Source organism: Cucumis melo, chromosome 4, assembly GCF_025177605.1.
Source record: "Cucumis melo cultivar AY chromosome 4, USDA_Cmelo_AY_1.0, whole genome shotgun sequence".
In the NCBI taxonomy this organism is placed as follows: domain Eukaryota; kingdom Viridiplantae; phylum Streptophyta; class Magnoliopsida; order Cucurbitales; family Cucurbitaceae; genus Cucumis; species Cucumis melo.
In genome coordinates, this window is record NC_066860.1 from 24,290,574 (window position 1) to 24,308,034 (window position 17,461).

The window sequence follows — 17,461 nt, forward strand, 5'->3', positions numbered from 1 at the left end:
ACTCGCCAATGGTAAGTAGCAAGCAATAGTAACTTACTTAAGGATCGCATGATTTTGTGCTTATTTCTTTGTCCTAAATACATTTGCCTTTTTTCTATTTGCAGTTTATAATTAAGGCGGTCATTGAGATGACACCTGAAGAGGAGCAGTTGAAAATTGCTTCAGGTGAACTTTTTGAAAACTTCCGCTCATCTACCATTATTCAGTCGAAGAATGGTGGTTCAAAAAGAGTAAGAGAAGTTGTTAATGATGAAGATGACTTCAAAAAGAGTAAGAAACAGAAGTCCAAGATTAAGATGAAAAAGGCTATTCGGAATCTCCAAGATCGAGTAGCGGTTGTTGAAGGGCAACTTAATAGTATAAAATCAGATATTGACGAATTGAAGGGCATGATGTCAATCATATTGAAGCACATTGGACTTCAAAGAAAGGTTAGGAATGAAACTGTTAAGTGTATTAACGTTAGTTGTTTCATATTTGGTAATTACTCATACATTAAGTTGCATGTTCTCGCTAATTCATTTTGAGGTTCCATAGGGTGACGAAGGGGACCACAAGGTGTTCGAAGGCTTTGTAGATCATACATTAGAAAGTAAAGAAGTGGATAATGCTAAAACCGAAGATGTTGACACAGGCGGTACCCCTAATTGGTTGAGGATGCCAAAGGAGGATGAACACATTGAAGTTAAAAAGAAGGTTTGGTTCCATGTTCTTGCTAATATTGATGTTTAATTTCTATCATTATCCACATTAATGCATTATGAGCTTCCATAGGGCGACGAAGATGTGTTGGAGAAGAAGGTTGATATTGGTTTAGAGGAGCCAATAGATGTCGTTGACGATGAGGACGTCACAGAGATAGAACCATTTCTCACTCAACGACCACACGTTCGGCCCGCCCGTAGGAAGCGTGCAAGTGTTTACCTATCAACCCCATTCACAAGTCTACCTAAACGGTCTGTGACATCAACCACCAGCACCTCTCAGTATGAAGCAATTGTTTATGATCCTATGCACAAAATACTTGACGTCCATTTAGATAGACTTCGAGCTTGGATTACAAACAAGCGTACAGACGATGAGCTGCGTGAAACCTTTCATGGGAAAAAATCGAAGGCTTTTTTCAGAGACTTGTTTATGTGTCGCCGGTGGTTGGCGGATGAGGTATGGGATTATCTTATCATTTATGCAATTATAATTTTTTCATTGTTATGGTTCTATATATTTACTGCTTACTTTTGTTTCTATTAGCATTTGGATGCACTTTTTCTTTTCATTCGCTTGAAAATTAAGGCAGCCGGGATACCTTCTTCTCAGAACTTCACAACTGCAGATACAATCTTTATGGTTTGGAATCGTCGCGTTACTTTATGTATGTATTTGCGTTTGATATTTGTCTTTCGGTCTGATATTTGCGTTTGTATGTTTTTCTTTGCAACGCATTTTAGTTTCGAAGTGGCCCCTATACAAAGAATGTATTAAAGAGAATCGCCCGTTTGACTGGGACGAAGAGTATAGGTTGGTTGACTATGTTGTCGGGTCAAAAGAGGACTTCCAAGATCCTTGGGCAAGTGTTGATTACGTTTACTCTCCATTCAATGTCCATGACAACCATTGGGTTCTATTATGCTTGGATTTGGTAAGTTGTCAAGTGAAGGTATGGGATTCGCTTCCGTCACTTACAACTGCCGAAGAGATGACAAACATATTACTGCCCATTCGACAGTTGGTGCCAAAGTTGTTAGATAGTACTGGCTTCTTTGATAGGAGAGGTAGATCATCGACATACAAGGAACCTTGGCCAGTTGTCATTGTTGACTCAATTCCACTTCAACGAAATAATAGTGATTGTGGCGTATTCACAATTAAGTATTTTGAGTACATAGCTGTTGGTGTTCGTTTAGATACATTATATCAAGAAAACATGTCATACTTTAGAAAACAATTAGCATTTCAATTATGGACCAACACTCCTATGTATTGAAATATTTACATAAATCACAAGTTTCAATTGGCTGTTCGATTATTGTCTATGTTGCATTTCAATTAGTATCAATTGACATTTCAATTAGTAGTATCGATTATTCTCTATGTTGCAAAACTACTTGTAGCTAAACGATTGCTTAATTTTTTTATGATTTTAAGAAGATCGTTTAGACTTTACCAAACGATCGTTTAGACTTTACCAAACGATCATTTAGACTTTACTAAACGATCGCTTAATATTTTGACGTTTATTAAGAAGATCGTTTAGACATCATTTATTAAGAAGATCGTTTATACATATGTGCGCGATGAGTATTTCTCTACACGAATATTTTATGATATGTATCTAAACGAATACAAATATTAACTCAAATATTCTTTCTCAATTTTGGTCGCGTTTAATTGAAAATATCACAAAGTATTTATTTTATAACAAAGTTTAAAATTATAATATGTTATTCTCTCTATAAAAATTACATAAAAAAATTATATAAACGAATACAAATATTAACTCAAAAGTACAAGAACGAAATATATATTTTTTTATTTAGCAAAAGTATTTATTGGCCCAAAGTTCCAGCACATATTGTTGTCTAAACAGTTTCATGTTTGGCACAGTTAGACAACCAAGGTCACTAGCAGTTACAAGGCATTCAACAAATTTAGCACAGAAAATTCCACAATCCAATGAACGCCCTTTCTGTAATGTGGCCTTCGATCTGCGTATTGGCCAAGGGCCATATGTGAAATGATCTGAATGGGGGTTGACTCCAATTGCAATCGCGAGTGAGGGGATGCATCGTGCAGGCATTTGAAGAGCTTCATCAACAAGTTTCTGCTCAACATAATTTGGCATTGAGTCGAACACGTAGATCCTACATTTTCTCATATCAGCTGCAATAGCCAACCAGTGTTCTTTTATGTTGATGCAGGTAATCACGTAGTTGACATCTCCCCACCCTGGTATGTGGTTGTAATCACCAACAGCAGTGTTGAAATAGTATTCCACATCTTTTTCTGTCCATATAGTTAGGTGTCCTGTTGGGTCTGTCCATTCAGCTTTCGTATTATCTGGTGTCACCAGATGAGTATCGAAAATATGGTTCCAAACAATGCAGTCTGGTTTATTGATTCCAAGCTTCAAGAACAAGTCAAAAAATTTAGTCAGAATATAATGATGCAGTTTAACTTCTATACAAAAAAAATTAAAGAATAACAACTTACTAGAAACGATGAATGTAATATTCTAAAAGAACGCTTGCAATGGTGCTTGAGATGCAACATTTTATTCTACAAGTGGGATAATAGCAAATTCAATGTCTACAAAGAAAAAATAAACGATCGTTTAGTGAATGAAAGGAGAGTATAAGCGATCGCTTAAGAAATGTACATGTGATCGTTTACTTAGTAAGTGATCGCTTAAGAAATGTACATGTGATCGTTTACTTAGTAAGCGATCGTGTAATATTAACTAACGATCGTTTAGTTAATAGAAGCGATCATTTAGTTAATAGAAGCGATCGTTTAGTTAATATAAGCGATCGTTTGGGAAGAGTACTTACGTCTCCATGTACCCATGTATTTTCTTCAAGCTGTCTGAAAAAGTCTTTCTTTCTGGTTGTGGAGACTACTTTCCTTTGTTCATGGGTTGTTTTTCTTGATCTTTTCCATTGTAAGTATTCCTTCCATAATTTTGGATCCACTTTCCACATCGAATTATATGTATCTACTTCTCTGATTTCCACATCTGGAACAGGTGTTGTAGATTCTGATATGATCTGAGCAGATGTTGTGGGTGGATTACCTTGTTCATCTTCATCTTGCACCTCTTTATTTGCTATTTTACATAGCTTTCTTCTCTTTATTGGTTTTTCTTGTTCATCTTTATCAGGCACAGTTACTGGTTCTTTTTCAACCAAAGTAACTGTTTCATCATTTTTTTTAATCTCAACCTGTTTTTTTTGTTGTTTTCTGCAATGTAATCGTATTAAACAAGTAACAAACTATTTATTCAAACGACTACAAATTTGTTGTGTATACATACCAGTTGAGATTCTTCATTTACAATTTGTATAGTTTGATCCAATGGAGCCAATTCACAAGGTGCAAGAGGTTGGCTCACAAATGGAAGGGTAGTAATCATTTGTGGCAGGTCTGTTTCTTTCTGAATTTGATGACTTAGACTATCCGATATATCTCTTATAGTCATTAGCAAGTCTGCATCCCTACCGTCTATGCTTATATCACTACCACATTCCTCTTGATGTTTCCTAAACAAAATGAGAAAAAACATGAGAATAAGAAAAAAATACAATTGTTAGGTATTTATAAACTAGTAAACAATGAATGAAATGTTAACCTTTGGGTTTCCTCTTGATGTTCAGTATGTTGTTCTTCAGTAGGTTGTTGTTCAGTATGTTGTTCTTGAACAACATACTCATTGTCATTCTGATCAGTATGATCATTCCCTTGATTTTCAGTTTGATTCTAATAAACAAATAAAAACGAACATAAAATTAAAAAAATAATGTATTGTTAAACCATCGTGTATATAAAAGTAAACGATCGCATAACTTTGATAAACGATCGTCTATCAAAGTTAAACGATCGAGTCACTTTGATAAACGATCGTCTATCAAAGTTATACGATCGTGTAACTAATGTATTATGAAAACAAATTTTACCTGGACCAATCTCTCCAGTATCTGCTTCATTTCATACAGCTCCAATGACTGCTTTGTGATTGTGTCATCCATCCTACAGACTATAGAAGTCAGTGTGGATAAATCCTTACGAACTTCTTTTATTTCCTTCTTCAGTTTCTTGTAGGATTTTGAATGACTTTGTTCTTCTTTGTCATTGGACTTCTTTGATCTGAAATGTTTCTTCTTGGTGATTGGATGCATTTCAGACTCGTCAGCCACTGTTTGACTTTGTTCTCTTTGGGGTGACAGTTGTTCTCTTTGTGGAGATGAGTCTGATTGCTCCAATGATTTGTTGTTCATTGCTCCAATGGATTCATCGTCCTCCATTTGCATGTTATCATCCCCTCGAATTCGACTCTCCATGAAAGCCTTCTCTTGGGTTGACATCTTCAGTTTAGGTTGAACAACAGTCTGCAATGTAATTGTATTAAACGATCGTGTAATTATATTAAACGATGACTGACAAGTTTTACTTACATTTTTGTTGTCGAATATGTTATTCTGCAGCATTTTGTAAGATGGAGCTTGTGTACAATTCCATCTCAATATCCTAGGAATTAATCCCTTACTGTTTCTTATGGCCAGGTGCTCATTTGCAGTTGAGAGTACTTCATAAGCCCACACCTACAACATTTAAACAAATATGTTAAACTTTGATGTTCAATTGGCATTTACTTAAAGTGTATGAACAAATAAAAATCACCTGAAAAGCAAGCACGTAGCCTTTGCTGTTGTAGTATGACACTGCTTTGGAACTTCGTGTCTTCTTCAGCTCGTATGCTTCTTTTTTTCCTTGGAGACTTGTCTTTAAACTGTTGAGCAGACGAGTGTAGAAGAAAGTTGACCAATCGAAGCTTTTAAATGCTTCTTCATCATCAACTCTTCCCAAAATATCCATGTCAAACTGTGTTTTCTTATCCTTCCCGACCATCATAGTTTCTATAAAGACGGCCAAGGCGACCTTCACAGCATCGTCATCATTTGTAAACTCAAAATTCTTGAAAATTTCCTCAATTTCCAAGCATCTTATTAGTTTCTTATTTTCTGATCCGAATAGAAGACTTTGTAGGCGCTTGCTATCGCAATCTTTCTCCAATGGATTGTTTGTTGGCCACAATCCAGTTATGATGTTGAATTCCTTTTGGGTAAAACAGACGTTCTTCCCTAAAACTGAGAAACAGATTCCATCTGCGTTACCGTCTTCAGGTATCTGCCTCAGCAAGAAATGATGGATCAACTGGCCGTTGAAGACCATGTTCACATTCAGCAATGGACCAAAAATTGTTTTTTCGAACATTTGCAGCTGGTCCTTGGTCAGTTTATCCTTAATAAGACTGTCGATCTTGTGCACTTGGCATGACACAGTGGCAGGGAAATACTTGTCGCTAGGTACAGCCATCTTGAAATGATAGTTAATCGAAAAGTAATAAATTTAACAATCTGGAGAACTATATTGAAGACAGAAGTCGAATCCGAAACCCTAAACGCTTCACAATAATAATTTAAGAACACAATGATAGTTTTTGAAGATAGAAGTCGAAACGTTTGAAATATAAAGAAAGGAAAAGTGTAACGTTATAGTAGGAAAAGTTCGGGAAAATACCTTTAACGTTGACGAAAAATATGGACTGAGACAAAAATGGTCTGAGAGAACAGTGGACTGAGAGAAAACGAAGGTGAGTGATCAGTGCGGTTGTGTATTGCGTAGTGACGAAAAACAAACGAAGAAGGCGGAACGCATATATCGGTTGTTTTTACCAAAGGGGCAATATTGTAAATTCGCGTACTTTTTTTGAAATGTTGAATCGCGGTTGTAAACAATTCGCGGGTGTCTTTCGTTGTTTCAAAAGATCGTTTAGTTTCTGTAAACGATCATTTAGTTTTTTATAATCGATCGTTTAGTTAATTTCAAACGATCGATTGGTTGTTTTAAACGATCGTTTAGTTTTGTTTGACCAATCGTTTAGTTTTGTTTGACCAATCGTTTAGTTTTGTTTAACCGATCATTTAGTTAATTTCAAACGATCGATTGGTTGTTTTAAACGATCGTTTAGTTTTGTTTGACCAATCGTTTAGTTTTGTTTAACTGGTCGTTTAGTTAATTTCAAATGATCGATTGGTTGTTTTAAACGATCGTTTAGTTTTGTTTGACCAATCGTTTAGTTTTGTTTAACTGATCGTTTAGTTTTTTTCAAACGATCTTTTGGTTTTTTTTACACGATGTTTTGCTTGTTTTTAATCGATCGTTTAGTTTTGTTTAACCTATCGTTTAGTTGTTTTCAAACGATCATTTGGTTGTTGTTAACCGATCGTTTAGTTATTTTTAAACGATCATTTAGATATTTTTAAACGAACATTTAGTTATTTTTAAACGATCCTAAAACCAGTTTTTGTGTTCTTAAATGAATAAGTCAATTGTTATTTTCGTCTTCTTCATCCATCTGGAAGCACAGAAAGTAAGAATGTTGGGACAAATCATTAAGAAAACACATCATTAACAAACATTCATTAATTAGTGTAAAACTTAGTACATTGGTAGAGAAATTTCTAATCTTGTATGCTCGACTTGTCGGTATATGAAATTGGATTGGTACACGTTAATCTGTTGTGACCTATTTGTTTACACCGACCACACTTATGCAATTTCGGAGCTTCACCAACACTTGGAATCCTCTTTTTCTTCGGTCGACCAACTCTTTTGACTACTTTTGGAGGTAAAACAGTCATATGTACGTAGTCTTCGCTTGTCTTCCAATCTGACTGATTCCCAACTGGGTAGACGGCCTCCGCATATGCAGCCAACAAACATTCATTAGTGTAATAATTAGCACATAAACTATAAACATTTATATTACGATCCCGTGCTGCAGTAATGGCATGTGAGCATGGTAGTTGCTCAGCTTGAAACTCCTTGCAAGTGCATTCTTTAGTCTGAAGGTTTACGACCTCCTTCTTATCTAAATCTTTGACATGAAATTGGTAACAATCAATTGGGTTGACCTTCATTGTCAAAGCTCCTTCTTGTTTCTTTTGAATAACTAACTCTGCCCATTTGGTCAATGTAGACGTCACTTTAATGCCTTCTTCTCGACGCTCCCAAAACCAACGTTGTAGCAAAGCTCGAACATTTTCAAGGAATGAAGCAATAGGCAAATCTCTAGGTTCTTTCAGTATAGAATTCATGGACTCTGCTATATTTGTTGTCATCATGTTATACCGTCTTCCTGGGCAGTGAACACGAGACCACCGTGCTATTCCAACATCATTTAAATCTTGAATATATTTGAATCCTTCAGTCTAACCGCTCGCAATCTCCAACCACACTTGTTGTCGATGCATCTAACGAAAAGAACCTCTTTTGTAGACTTTTTTACTACAAACTGAAAAAAAAAATTCATTGCCAACACACTTAATCTCATTGACAAATCTCTCTTGCAAAAAAAGATTTGTCCTACATCCAACTCTTCACTTGTAGAGCTTTCTTCTGACCAGCCACTTCCTTTTGTCTTCAACTTCCGACTAGAGGAGCTGTAGTCAACTTTACCTTTTCTTTTGCAATCTTTTGTAGGAGCATCTCTTTGTTCTGGGATGTCAAACAATTCATTGTACATCTCAACTGACTCCCATGTAAAAGTATCATTTATTGAATGATATGACTCATATGATTCCCATATAGCCGAATTGGTCCCTATCATGTTATCACACAAGCCAACCTGAACTTCACCAATATCAACTTCATTCTCATCTAATGTATCCATTCCAATTGGAGGAGGATGAGGGTTTAAATTTTGAACTTGGTTGCTCCCAGATACTGAATTGTAATCTTTGTTTAACACTTTCATGCTTCGATTGCTTGTAGGCTCAAAAGATAGGTATAGGGGGACCTCCAATGGATTTTCACTAAGAATATAAAACTTCAAATCACGGTCATTGCTTAACTCAAATGGAGGAGCTTCCTTTTCCCCTTTGATTTCATATATACATCTTATCTTTATGTCGAACTTTGTAGGGTCAACTTCTGCAAGGTCATATAGTTCAGACTGTAAATCTTTGTGTGTTATTTCTTTAGGGACAACAATGCCTTTTAACACTCCTCCTTCATATTTTCTTCGTCCCTCATCCCATTCACCACCGTGACGCACTAAAATCCGAACATGTGCCATCCTTAAACTACCTTAAGTAGTTTTGTATCTTCAAAAATTGATTTGAACTTAAGAACCTACAAGATGCGTGCAAGATGTAAAGAAATAAAAAAAAAATAACTGCAAGATGTGTGCGGGCCTAAGAGAGTTACTAAGCATGCAAAGAATAGATCTACATGGATTAGGAGGTGTACCAATTTGATTTTGAAATAAATAGTGGAAGTTTGGAACGTGCGAGATGTGTACGAGATACGTGCGAGATACGTGCGAGATAAAGCATTAGGGCCTAAGAGAGTTACTAAACATGCAAAGAATAGCTCTAAATGGATTAGGAGGTGTACCAAGTTGATTTTGAAATAAATAGTGAAAGTTTGGAACGTGCGAGATACATGCGAGATGTGTGCGAGATACGTGCGAGATAAAGCATTAGGGCCTAAGAGAGTTACTAAACATGCAAAGAATAGCTCTAAATGGATTAGGAGGTGTACCAAGTTGATTTTGAAATAAATAGTGAAAGTTTGGAACGTGCGAGATAGGTGCGAGATAAAAAAAAATACGTGCGAGATAAAAAAAACCTTCATTCCTTCTATTCCTATTGCTTACTCCTCCTCTATTTGATCCAACTAAATCCTCATCCTCTAGTTCAATTCATTTTTCACTACCCATTGAACTTTCTAAGAACCTAAAACCAAACTTTGACTAAACTAATTTACGGCAAATAAGTCCAATTCCAAAAACCAGACAATTGCGGATGAAAATAGCACCAAATACCCCAACCAAACATTTACTTACAGCAGATAAATTGAAAATCGGTTAGACATGAAACTCACCTAAATAAGAGAAAACGCTCGAAGTTGATTGAATGGTCCGAATAGGAGCGACGAATTGCACTGGACAACGACCGACGAAGGGCAAGCGACGAAGGGCAAACGACGATGGGCAAGCGACGATGGGCAAGAGACGATGGCCGGAGTAGGTTCAGGTGTTCTACGCGAAAGAAAAGAGAAGGGAAAGGGAACTATACGCGAAAGAGAATGAATCAATCGTGGAGAGAAGGGAAAGCAAACGTGGAAGAGGGAAAAGAAAGGAAGGGCATTTTTGTCCATTCACACCCAAATTGTCCTAAAAGTCTTTCTTTTGAAAACTTGTCCCAAAATTCATTTAAATCTCTTTTTTTAACCTATTTTTGGCAATTTCCCAAGTTTAAAGTAAAATTTACAAATAAATATAAAGCTTATTTTCTATAATTTAGCCAAAAGTTTGTTAAATACTTTTTAAACATAACTTTTAATTGGTGGAGCCAATGATGGAAGGACGAGAAATTTGACTTAGACTTTCAATTTGATGTATAGGAAGAAAGAAAGAAAGAAAAGGAAAAAGGAAGGGAGAAAAAAAAAAGGCAATAAAGTCACCTTTGATAAAGGATAGAAATAAAACAAATAGAACAAATTGAGAAATTTAGAGAACAAAATAGGCATTAGGCAGCGCAATCTTCGCCGGCTCCGGAGCTCAGATCACGAAGTGCCTGAACGGCGATACACAGTCTTCTTCACAGTTTTTTCACACTCCAATTGAAGCTTTCAGCTCTTAAAGTTTGTCGGATTGCTCTGTTTTTCTGGTATTGATGGATCTCTTTACTGATATCAAGCTTTTGCTGGTGTTGATTACTGTTTTTGTACTCTTGGTGAATGGCTAGGTTTTGGAAAATTAAAGACGATGATGTTGATTTTGATGAATTCAAGTTTATTGACTTGTTTCTTGGCGTTTTTTTTTAAACAATTAATTTGTTGGTTTACTGGTTGCTAGTTGTTTGATCTGGAAATTAGACGGTTTAACTGGAAGAGTTGATGCGTTGCGGCTGTAGTGTCTGCTTCGATTCTTTGAGTTTGGAGCGATGAGATTTTTTTTTTTTTTTTTTTTTTTTTTTTTTTTGTGTTCGCGTTGATATTAAAGTGGGTTGGTAGATCCAAAGTATGCCTTTGATGCATTATAAGATTGATGGAGAAGATTGTTTTTCTTAGTGCGTGTTAGAGTTTTTGAAAACAGGTGTTTAGACTTTTGGTGTGTTTTTGGGCATTTGATTTAATTTGTTCTTCTTCTAAGAAGTTCTTGAATTTGGTTTTAACTAGCTAGTTACATGGTGATGCATGTTGTATTGATTGCCAGCCTTATAAGTAGTTGTCCAACTCTTTGTTGTGTAATTTTATTTGCTTGGAAGAGAATATTTCTCCAGTGAGAGATAATTGAATGCTCACTTTGGTCAGTTAGGGGATCGATTAGTGGGAAAAGATGAGCTGCTTTAGCTGCTGTGAAGAAGATGAAATTCAGAAGGCAGCTGACAATGGACACATGTATGCAGGAAAACAAAATACAGGTATTCTCTTTGGACCATCAAAAGAGTTATAAACATATCTAGTAAAAAAAGGAATTATTTTCAATGTCGGATCTGTAAATTGCAAACAAGGTATTTTGCCTCTTATGTCCACCGATTGACTTTAACTTGCCTCTTCCCAACAATGTCTGTTATGGAATTCTCGTAGGAAACAATGGGGGTTATCATAAACCCGAAGCTGCACCAGCAGTCACTCAAGCTGTCAAAATGCAACCAATATTAGTTCCTACCATACCCATTGAAGAACTATCAGAAGTAACGGATAACTTTGGAAATGAAGCTTTGATTGGAGAGGGTTCATATGGGAGAGTATACTATGGGATGCTTAAAAATGGGCAGCCTGCAGCGATCAAGAAGTTAGACGCCAGCAAACAGCCGGATGATGAATTTTTAGCACAGGTTTGTATTCAGATTCACCCCCCAATAACATTAGAAATAGAAAAAAAGTATAAGGAAACATCTGTTATCATTTATATTTATCAAGGCTAAAAGATGACAAACGTATAGGTCTCCATGGTCTCGAGGCTGAAGCATGGAAATTTTGTTCAACTGCTTGGTTATTGCGTTGATGGGAGTTCCCGCATACTAGTATACGAGTATGCTTCTAATGGATCACTTCATGATATTCTTCATGGTACATAAAATCATGCCAAATCTTTACTGGTCAAAAGCTTTAGAAGTTTATTGTTTTCTAAGCTAGTTTCTGTTTCTGTATATGTGTACTGAGCCACCTACTGCCAATTTTCCTTTTACTGTTAGTTATTGATCTTATGCATTGTCGTGCACTTTTTACTCAGGAAGAAAAGGAGTGAAAGGAGCACAACCAGGTCCCGTTCTATCATGGGCACAACGTGTGAAAATTGCTGTAGGGGCCGCCAGAGGACTCGAGTATTTGCATGAAAAGGCTGAGTCCCACATTATCCATCGTGATATTAAGTCCAGCAATGTACTGATCTTTGATGATGATGTTGCTAAAATTGCTGACTTCGATTTGTCCAATCAAGCTCCTGATATGGCAGCACGTCTTCACTCTACCCGTGTTCTTGGAACTTTTGGTTATCATGCTCCTGAGTAAGCTGTCTAACTCTAACCAATTGAGAAACTAAAATTTAAAAGGCTTTTGATACTATAACATTTTCTTTTATGAATTCTATTTCTTTTGGCTACATTGGATTTCGACTTAAAATTCATTTGGGTCCACTTCATTATTCACCATCAAGAATAACATTTCATCTCCAACCCTTTCTTGGAGTTGGGACGTAATCATGTGTTAAGTGAACCAAGAAACTTGAAAGTGCCTGAAAGTCACTGTTGAGACTGACCAATTCTCCCAACGGCTAACCTTCGTGTTTCCAGCTGGTAAACAATCACATTGGAAGAGAATTTGTGCACTAAAAAACAATTAATATTTTTTATAATTAATCATATGAGTATGCGATTTTCCAATAACCACTATTCACTAATAATTGATTATTACATAGTCCTACTTTTCACCCCGGAGAAAACTGCATGCCTCTTTCCTTATTGTTTCTTTTATTTTTCTCAACGAAAAACATTGGTTTCTCAATTAAAAAAGAATTACATGCCTCTTGAACCATAATAGTTGGTTACTTTGTTTCTCATAAAAATTATTTGGCAGATATGCTATGACTGGCCAATTGAATGCCAAGAGTGATGTTTATAGCTTTGGTGTAGTCTTGCTTGAACTTCTGACAGGGAGAAAACCTGTAGATCCTACGCTACCACGAGGACAACAAAGTCTAGTTACTTGGGTGATTATCTTTTGTCCTTCCCCTAGTTGACTTTCACATTTCCCCTTCTCTCTCTCTCTCTCTCTCGCTTGCCTCTTCATTTTTTTATCTGTTGGCATGCAAGTCAATTTACGGGATTATCTTAATGAATTAGGCTACACCAAAGCTGAGTGAAGATAAAGTTAGGCAGTGTGTCGATGCAAGGCTTGGTGGAGACTTCCCCCCAAAGGCTGTAGCAAAGGTAATTTGAATAATGCTTATCAATTCTGCATTTCTTTTGAACTTGAGAGAGGTTGAGCATTGGGATATCTGATCCTGGCGGAGTTAACATCTGATGCATTTATATTTCATTCAAAAACTTCTTTTAAGTACCTAAATTATGTTTTTGTTATGAAGTGGATTAACTATTTTGCTTGAGAAAGTGAAAACCAGGAAAACAAAAGAAAGGAATATTGAGGATCTTGCCATTATTATATCAGCTGTAACAAGAACCTAATACCTTATGCAACTTTATTGCAGTTAGCAGCTGTTGCTGCCTTGTGTGTGCAGTATGAGGCAGATTTCCGGCCAAACATGAGCATTGTTGTCAAAGCTCTCCAGCATCTATTAAATGCCCGACCTGGGCCGTCTGGTGATGCATCAAACTCGTAAGTTCTATTCATCTCATTCACTGTATCAATTTGCATACAAGCGTATAAGAAAGAAATTGTATCTGAAGAAATTAAGTTAGTGAATTGTTTGGATATTTTTTAAAATATGTTTCTCTTAATTTACGTTTTATAAGTCATCTGTATCAAATCACGGCTCCCATGTCGAAATGTTTCAGTGTATTCTATTTTCTTTTTAATATCTGGTTAGTTTGTGGAATGTAATATTGTTTAGTTGTAAGCATTGCTAGAGGGAGTTAATGTATATAAAGACTATTCTGTCTCAGTTAAATAATATTGAATTTTCATTTCTTCTCTCTTTCTAAATTCTCTTTATTTTGCTCAGTTTTCATGGTGTTTGACTGTTTGGGAAGATCTCTTCTTTGAGTCACCGTGTACTGCACCTTCAACTTTAGAATGTGTTTCAACTGATTTATATTTGTTTCTTGCCAAAAGTTATATTTAAGTTGAATCCATCTTGATTGGAAGATAATTGGGTTTTTTTTTTTTTCTTATTTACATTTTTTATATTAACTTCATCCATTGGAGTTTGGTTTTAAATTAAAGCAGTTTCCTGTGTTGACCTAGTGGTAGTAGAAAAGAGCCATGAGTTTCAAAGGACTTGCAAGGGATGAGTTCAATACAATGGTCACTAGTCATTACCTAAGACTTAATAGTTTTCTAGTTTTTTTGGCACCTAATGTTGTAGAATTAGATGAGTTGTCTCATAAGATTAGTTGAGGTGTGTGTAAACCGACCAGAATTCTTAGAAATAATTCTTTCGCTCACCCTCTCTCCCTCTTTGTTTTCTTAAATTCTATTTAGTTTTTAAGCATTAATAAATCGTATCAATGGCAACCTTCTTCATTTGTATCGAAATTGACTTCTGGGTTGAAGAATGAAGACATCAAAGAATCCCTCTTTCAGCTTTCGTCATTTCCCATATTTAGATGTTACGGTTGAATGGATGTGCCCATTATTCTGTTCTATAGTCTGCCATACTCTAATTGATTGATACCTTCATATTGGTGCTAGTATTTGGGTGGGTAAGGTTGATTGGAACTATTATTATTCTTTTAACTTTAAATTTTGTGTATAGTAGGTTGGAACTATTATTATTCTTTTAACTTTAGTAGGTTGGAGTTCAATCGATACAAAATTGCAAATCTTTTTTAGAAATTCTTTAAAATTTATGAATTTAGTGGCAACAAAGTTGAAAGTTCAGGTACATGTAATTATTTATCAAGCAAAAGAACCACGAATGAACTGATACTTTATTGAAATGTGAATGATGATAAAGACTATAGGAAATGTTGATAGTTACTTCATATGCATCCAAGACATATCTTTCTTTTCAATGGATTATTTAATTGAAGTTTCTTGTTTTAACATTTTTATTCTAGAGCACCGCTACTTTGAGTGACTTGAAACATGTGAGTCCTTTCGATGTAAACATATGGTGAAACATGCTTGATCTAGATCACTCTCCTATGTTGAGTGACTTCAAGCATGTAAGTGAGATGGGGCATGTTGAAAAAAACTTGTCTTGAGTAAAAAAAAAAGTGGATCAACTCTCGAAAGCAACCCAAGTCAAGCAGATGATATGTTTATGTCATCGGAAACTAGTTCAGTTCTCAAATTTTCTTGAAGCATGTCGTTGTAAAGGAGGTATTTACTTTCAAAAGGCAGCTCATATTAAGCAATTGACAACTATTTAGATCACAGGAGATGCTAGGAAGTGTTAGTGTCATAATCTACTAACTTCGAATTTCAAATCTTGGTGTTAGGACCTCGAGACTTGAAAATTTAGCATGACGTGGAAGTGATATTGCACAAGTTTTACATTTTGGTTTTCATTTTTTGTTTTCTTGCTTGTGTGTGTATTTGTGTGTGCATCTGTTGAATGTGATCACAAAATTGACATAATGCCCAACAAAGAATTTTGTATGCATCTTGGAGACAACAATATGACACTAAATCTATGGATAGATGACCTTTGAAAAAAATGGTAAAAAGTCGAATCTCTATTCATTTGATTTATCAATTATGTAAAAATCAAATAAATAAAGAAAAGTCGGCTATTGGAATCAAACCGATGACCATCACATTGCTCTAACCTCTTAGCTAAGCATGTCACACATGTATAGTAATTCGCTAAATTAGTGGGATCTTAGCTATTCCTAATTAATATGAATATAAAATCTAATTTCATATGAAATGAATATTCAATATTGGAATTGTTCTACTGAAGAACATAATTAGAAATATATAGAGGAAATGTCTAATTTTACAACAAAATTTCACAATTATCATAAATTCTCTCTTTTACATAAATAGAAAATTTTTTTTTAGAACTATTTTGTCCTTAACGTTATCATTTAATATATATCACTTTTGGATTTAATTATTGTTTATTTTCTTAATTACATTATTGTTATCATAGTTGTATGCATTATATTTTCCTTATTTGTATTTAGATAAATATGAATTAATTATATTAGTCAAAGCGTTTCCCATTTATTATGGAAATATTATTCAAAAAGATATATTTTCTTTTAATTTTGCTTTTTTTTACTGCTCACAAGATTTTTTCCACTAGTCAAAAATTGTTCATCTATATCAATTCTTCCACAATTTTTCTTTCACCGCCGAATGACCTCAACCATCATTATATTTTTTTTCTATCCTAATTTTATTACACAGCCGAATCTTTCGGCCACCATCGGAAATCGTCGTTGACCAAAAAAGAAATTCCACCGAATTTGTCTAAGAGCTTTTCCGGCGTTTTTTTATTTTACGATTTCATTCCATTTCACATATATCCTGTTAGTTTATTTAATAATATCATTATATATCAATATATACTCAATATACTGTATGTTAGATTTTCAATTTCCATTACAGTAGCTACATGTGCTCTATGTTTATATAAATATATACCCCGTCATATTAACAATGTACGCATAGATGTATAGTTTTGCAGGATATTTCTTCCCTATTTAATTTCTTCACCACCAAAAGTCCTCAACCATCTTATATTTTTTTCTGCCGGAAATTTATTACATAACCAGATCTTTCTTCTACCGCCGGAAATCCTCAACCGCCAGAAACTTTACTTTACATTATAGAGCTTCGTTTTTTTAGATTTAGAATTTCCGTTACATTAATTATTTATCTTCTCTGTTTATGTAAATATATACCAAATCTACTGTATTTTAGATTTTGAGGTTCCGCTATAGTAATTATTTATTTTCTCTGTGTATGTAAATATATATCCCTTCGTATTATGTAAATATATACCCAACCTACTGTATTTTAGATTTTTATATTGTAATGTTGTTAAAATTTTAATTTTAATTATAAACGTTTCCTAAATTTTTAGATTTGTATATTGTAATGTTGTTAAAATTTTAATTTTAATTATAAACGTTTCCTAAATTTTTCTTACTTTTATGTTTTTATATACTTCATAATATTGAAAATATATTTTATATTATTTTCCTATTTTTCAACCACATGATATTTTTTCAACCATAATGTATACATTATTTGCCTCAGTTTTTTAAGTCAAACTTTGCAGTTCAGAACATTACAGTATTGTACTTAATATTATAAATTTCAGTTAACTTCAAATTATAATGTATAATATCCTGATATACACTATTTTATTTAATATATACCATCTCAGTCGAAAAGTGTATTATCAGATTGCTTTCAATTTCAATAACTGGAAAAATGCTTTATTGTAGTAATATACACTATTTTATTTAATATATATCATTTCAATTGAAAATTGTATTATCAGGTTGCTTTCAATTTCAATAACTGAAAAAATGCA

General features: G+C 34.6%; 1 protein-coding gene across 2 annotated transcripts; it reads left to right on the plus strand.

Moving 5' to 3' along the window:
• The first annotated feature begins 10,154 nt into the window (after nt 1–10,154).
• On the plus strand, nt 10,155–13,936 carry LOC103500367 (pto-interacting protein 1-like). Of its 2 annotated transcripts, none has more exons than XM_008463653.3 (8): nt 10,155–10,451; nt 11,098–11,207; nt 11,374–11,624; nt 11,733–11,859; nt 12,023–12,296; nt 12,865–12,997; nt 13,131–13,217; nt 13,496–13,936. In XM_008463653.3, exons 2-8 carry the CDS (start codon nt 11,123–11,125, stop codon nt 13,625–13,627), a joined length of 1,089 nt encoding a protein of 362 aa, XP_008461875.1. In that variant the 5' UTR covers nt 10,155–10,451; nt 11,098–11,122; the 3' UTR covers nt 13,628–13,936. The 2 variants fall into 2 exon arrangements, with proteins under 2 accessions (XP_008461875.1, XP_008461876.1); XM_008463654.3 differs by having other exon boundaries at nt 10,218–10,451; nt 11,102–11,207.
• Nucleotides 13,937–17,461: the final 3,525 nt, after the last annotated feature.